The 6,000-nt window shown below is 34.5% G+C and overlaps 1 protein-coding gene across 2 annotated transcripts in view; it reads right to left on the bottom strand.

Moving 5' to 3' along the window:
• Positions 1–459: 459 nt before the first annotated feature.
• Positions 460–6,000, bottom strand: part of rab6ba (RAB6B, member RAS oncogene family a) — a 111,852-nt gene continuing 106,311 nt past the window's right edge. For both annotated transcript variants that reach the window (XM_084426745.1, XM_084426744.1), the window contains exons 7-8: positions 5,482–5,548; positions 460–2,481 (exon numbers count right to left, since the gene is read on the bottom strand). In XM_084426745.1, the coding sequence (XP_084282871.1) occupies positions 2,417–2,481; positions 5,482–5,548 (132 nt within the window). In that variant the 3' untranslated portion in view covers positions 460–2,416. The remainder of the gene's footprint in view (positions 2,482–5,481; positions 5,549–6,000) is intronic.

Here is a 6,000-nt window from a genome sequence, read left to right as displayed (position 1 = left end):
TTTTTCAATTCTTTTATTGTTTTAGTGTATGAATATTATAGTCAATTTACATTTCAAAGTAAAGAGTTATACTGGATAAAAACAACTAGGATATACAATGTTTTAAAATAAATATAATTAATATAAAATATTGTATAAAGTATTATTATAATTTAAAATAACTGTTTTCTATTTTAATATATTTAAAAATGTAATTTATTTCTGTGATGGCAAAGCTGGATTTTCAGCAGCCATTACTCCAGTCTTCAGTGTTACATAATCCTTTATGAAGGAATTTCTGCAGAAATCATTCCAATATTGACAAATTAATAATGCTATTTTAACATTATAATATGGAAAAAGTCATAACTGTACTTTAAATTGAAAGTCTCATATTCATTCTTTACCTTTTTCTATTTCTTTGGTGTGTTTATGTTTTTAATTGAGAGAAAAAAAGAAATGGTCAATATTCACTTTTTTGGTAATAAGACACTTTTATTGATTTTACTGATTTGGACCAACATGCTAGATTTCTATACAGTGTGAATGGTAAAGCTAGCTCTGAATCAATCAGGCTTGCTCCACTGAGCTAAAACATATACACAGGGAATGGTTGCACCCTTAAAAGCATAACTCAACTCACGCACAGACATTCACCCAAGGCTGATGTAGCGTTGTGTCAATCACAATTACTACTGATATTACAGGTACACTTATGATATGATTCCATACAGGGGGCATATCTGCACCCTATTCAATTCAAATGAGAACTTCCTTTCAGAAGTGAAGAAAACAAAATGTAAACAAAAAACTTCATAATTCATTAAACAACCAATAAATACCCCTGTACCTCTCTGTGATCTGAGAAGGCATTGACACAGACAAATCTGTTTTTCCCTTTAAATTTCCAAAGTATCCATAAACAGAAAGCAAAGGTCAATGTCAGTGCTGAATGAGTCAGTCAATTACAGTGTAGTAGTTCAACGTACTCCAACTAAAAGCTGCTGGATTGAATAAGGATAAACTGGAATTTTAACATTTCACTTGCTTTCTGACACTTTTTGTCATGTGCTCATACTCATTTCTTCTACGGTACAAATAGCTAGACATGACTTGTATCTGGCGGTATGTGAAGCAACTTTACAAATAGTTTGTCTGTACAGTGACCCTCGAGAGAATTACGCTACAGTTTGAACTCTAAAGTGGTTTCAAAGACAGACATTTGACAGCAATTTTGAAACATTTACATCTTTCTTTCTTGAAAAAGTGCATTAAGGATTCACATGAAATACATTTCAAATAAATTGATATAGCCTACTACACAATGTGTCTCCTCCTGGTCAGTGCACTACAATTTACTGGCCCAAAGAGCAGCTGTAGACATGAGTGGGTTCCTACACAAGGCAAACACTATAATGCTGCATAATGCTAATTCTTAAAAGTGAACTATAGTTAGTTTTGGAGGAACGTCCCATCTTTGCATTTCTGATATTAAAGCCAGTTTGAAAATGACAGCTGATATATTTACAATAGAATTGGACTGTTTGATCAATCAGCGTGGAAACAAATTATTCCAATCAATTAAACATGAATAAACCAAGTTTAGTTGTGCATGATTTGCTCTTCTGTCACGTTCATAGTCTTCCGACTATCTGCAATACGCTATAAATGTCCTAAGATAGCATTCTACAGAAGAAAGGGGATCCTTCCTTGTTATCACGTTTGCACGTTTGTTTGCACAAGCTGTTTGCTTTCATTGAGAACATGAAATTATAAAGAAAACTATGCTGTAAACATTCAATAAACTGTGATGACACAAATGACACTTTATCACAAACACACAGACAAAATAAAAATGTCAAGTTATGTGTCACAGAAAAAGAAACAAGTTGATTTAATGAATTGCGTTGAGTCACAAAAAAAGTATGCATTCACAATCTTGTGCACAGTAGCCAGCAGGATTGAGATGATACTTTTAAAAATAGCTAACATGCATGTTTGCCGTATTTTCTGGGTTATTTGTTGTTTGAATTTCCCTCTTGCTTTTGAACTCTTTGCTCTAATCCTGCTTTTTATGGCAAAATTATAGAATTTCTTGTCTGCATCTGATTTAGTGCTCATCCTTGTATACAAAAATACAAAACAAAGAAAAAAACCTACGTCTCTACATTTTCAAAAAAGTATACATGTTAGACATAGTCGACATTTTTGTTGATTTTTGCCCTTTACTTTTCGAATTTTTAGGATTTTTGGCAATTTTGTTACTAAAGTATACTATTTTACAATTGAAACTGATATAACACTGATTCCAACCAGTTACTAAAAGTCAGATGGGAAGGCCAAATATCCAATCTGAAAACACAACTGGAAGCTAACCAAGAGGAAGCAACACAACAAGCATGTGGTGTAGATGATGCTGTAAATCAGATGTGAGCTATTAACAGGAACAGCCGCCCTCAGTAGTTGGAGGTTCCTGTGGTTTGTCCAATTTAATGTCAATCACTGGAGAATGCTGTTAAGGAATAAAAACTTCAGAAGTTCAAGAATTTACATCAAACAAATGTAAATAAGGTGAAAATAATCCAACCATATAGGCCTAAGATAACAGGACATTATATTTCTTTCTTTTTAATGCAACTTTTTTGTGTGTGTAACTTAAATATATGCCTCAATACTGACCCCTCCAGGTATTTGGAGTAATTGCAGCCATAAATGCTGCAGAATAGGATATGTTTGACAAACGGCATCTTTAATTACAGCCTGTAGCCTATACAAAGGGCTTTATACATAGCAAAAACTATGTTTTCTTTGTTACGTTACGCTATTTTAGCAGATAAGAGCTACATATTTCCCCACTTTTTTCATTTTATTTATTGTGTGCTGACGTCCATCAGCAAAAAGAGAACGGGTGCCATCTAGTGGTCGTTATCGAAAATCCAAAACAAAGCTCACAGCTTTTTTTTTGCTAAGTCTCTTTTCTTGCCAACATAAAACATAATCTCATGTGTTGTTGTTGTAGTGGGGCTTTTATGCTTGTTCAGTCACACCAGCTGCTCATGGCTGCGGCCTACCCTCTCAAATGAAATGGGCTCATGTTTGCATTCATGAACAAATGTTGAAGTCGTGAGCTGTGTGATGTGAATGTGTGTGTGTGTGTGTGTAGTTTGGTTAATAGCGTCCTTGTAAAATTATATTTGTAATTAATTTGACTAAATCTGTCACATAAGTCTCATTCATATAGCCTACTTAAAATATACAAATAAATGTTTTGTGAAAGCAAAGTGAGTAGGCTAGGCTACAAAGATATAACGTTTAATGCCACTATGAAATCAAAATGGACAATACTTTTTTGTTGTTGAATATTGCAGTGTTTTTAAAAAAATTTATTTAGCTATATAAATACACTATATTTACAGCTGATGATACATATTACACCTGATTCATTTGAACTTCATTTTAACATGTGCCCTGAAAGTGAATCATTCTAGTTACAAGTTTTAGAGCTTTGACAAAAACAAAGCTATAACTGCAGGAAACCAATTGGCCTTGTTTGGGAGTGAGGGATTTGCATACTGCATACTGTCAGGCCAGATGATCAGATCGCCTTTCAAGCTCTAACATTCTCTTCAAATTATAACACGGCTGTATTTATGAAATTATCAAAAGTGCCACTACTCCGATCCAATTCTATGCCTCTCTGTGCTATTATGACTGCACACATGCAAACATACACGCTATGCAGAGAGCACACAATAAACACATCCTGCACCTCTGTCAGTCACACAAAAGACGACACTTTGTCATTCAAACTTACTGGATATGAAATCTATCCTATTCTGCTGCCAACCTATTAACACAGATGAAGAGAAAAATGTTTTTTGTTACCATGGCAATAGACTTTCCACTGCCACTAATAAGTGACTGAATGCGGCAGAAAATGCAATGAGAGGAAAAGAAATTAGCCTCAGAGTGAAGCAAGGCCAATATTTGAATTTCATGGTGTAAATGACATGAATCATGAAAATCAAGAAATATATCACCCACCAAAACCTCAACTCGGTAAATGAGACTTTACACTGTCAAAAAAAAAAAGAAAAAAAAAGAAAAGAGGCTAAATCACTCACTCAGAATACTACAGCACTATGCTGATGAACAGCTGTTGTACAACGACCACTGCATACTTTCATTCCTCTGGAACTTTCTAATATCAACTTTTAAAAGGAAGGTGACAACACAACAAAATATGTTGCTATATTGATGTCAAAGGCTGTACATCCCATCGAACTACAGTATTTTCACGCAGAAGCTCAAACTAGGTAGATGTCAACATGGACAGGTTGTATTACATGCACTTGTTCTCAAAAGCTATTACCAAAACTATGCACATTAAAGTCACCATGAAATCATGGAAGAATGAAAGAATGGACAAAAAAATTTTTCTCAATGGAATATTGCAGTGTTTATTATTAATGATTCATCCGTGCACATCATTATTTTTTTTAACTGGTGTGTCCTCGTAATCTTAAATCAAAATTAATCTTCCCCTCCCTCTTTCAACAACATCTCTTCTCTGATGACACTCTTCTCTTCTCGATTTACCGGTTCGAGGGCGGGACGACCTGTCACTAACATGAGACCAAAGCAACCTGGACTATTAAATATGTTGCAAAAAAAGCCCTATTCAGACGGCACAAATTCTTTAAATGTTTGAGTTACAATTCTTATCATTCAACATCTGTGATTTCATGTACCAATTCGGACGGGATTAACATCTCAGTGTTTCCGCGATTTGGCTCTATTTATTAATTTTATAATGTTATTTTCGGATGCTTAATACAAATAACAAAATTCAAATAACTGTAACGTTAGACAAGAAAAAATTGGTGGGCTAAACTTTAATTGTAAGGGTAAGACATATTTAGTTTTTGATGTCAGAGGCTAAACATTTTAGTGCAAATTTATCTGTCATGGTAGAAACAGCCAAACTAGACACATGCAAATGGGAAAATGGGTTTTGACACCTCAAAAATCATACACAAAACTATGCAGCCCAAAACTAATTTGGAAAGATTTTGCTTTTGCTTTGTTAAATCTATAAAACAGAATTTTAAGAATAATACTATGATTTTTCAGTTGCTTTTTAAGTGACGTAAAACAATAAAATATGGCAAGTTTAGTCCATTTGTGTTTATATATGTGCTATTTTGGTCTATTTTTCACCCACAATGTTGATTGATTGTTTTTTAGTGACTTTAATAATATGAATGATATTAGATAAAAGTAACAGGTTTCTGGTTTGGGGTTGTGGGAGTACATAAGACAAAAAGAGTAGGGAAACCTTGCCCTTGAAGTCATATGTTACAGTACTGAAACAAAGCCAATCAGTTTTTCGCTTGTTTATGCCTTACTGAATGTTAAGTAGAATGCAGCAGAGTAACCTGATTACAGAAATTCGTTCTGAATTGTTGAATTGTTTTTGTTTTGAGCTCACTGAAAGGATACTGCCTTCTTTGCTTGTCTCCTGCATGCTCTCCATTCCTGGAAGGGCAGCTGCCACACGTCGAAACAGCTGCGGGAGAGAAGAGACGACACGGTTAGAGATTTTAGCTGTGTTGGTTTCAGTTGGTTCATGTGAATTGGGGAATGGATTCCCTGAAGTATCATGATTCTCTCTTCAATGATTCGAAACCTTGAGCTTAGTTTATTTTTTTCTTGCAAATATGCGAAGCCACTTGTGTGCTATAGAGACAACCGCATTCTGCTTGCAGCCAATTAAACACAAACTCACACAAAACCACTGAACAACTGCATAAACATGCCTAAGGTTTCATGGTTGAAGCAAAATACAAGGGCAATTGCAGGCTTCACTGTACATGATTCTCATGGGCGTTTGCGGCATACGCCTGTGCATGACTCAATGTAAGTGATTAAACATCCCCAAATGCTTTTCTAATGTGAAATTAATGTAAATAGTTTTGTTTCAACTCAGTTATCTCTTAAGAACAGGACAAAACATGTATT

Source organism: Rutilus rutilus (assembly GCF_951802725.1).
Source record: "Rutilus rutilus genome assembly, chromosome: 12".
Lineage (NCBI taxonomy): Eukaryota > Metazoa > Chordata > Actinopteri > Cypriniformes > Leuciscidae > Rutilus > Rutilus rutilus.
Note: the sequence above shows the minus strand (reverse complement) of the source record. Positions and strands in the feature narration are given on the sequence as shown.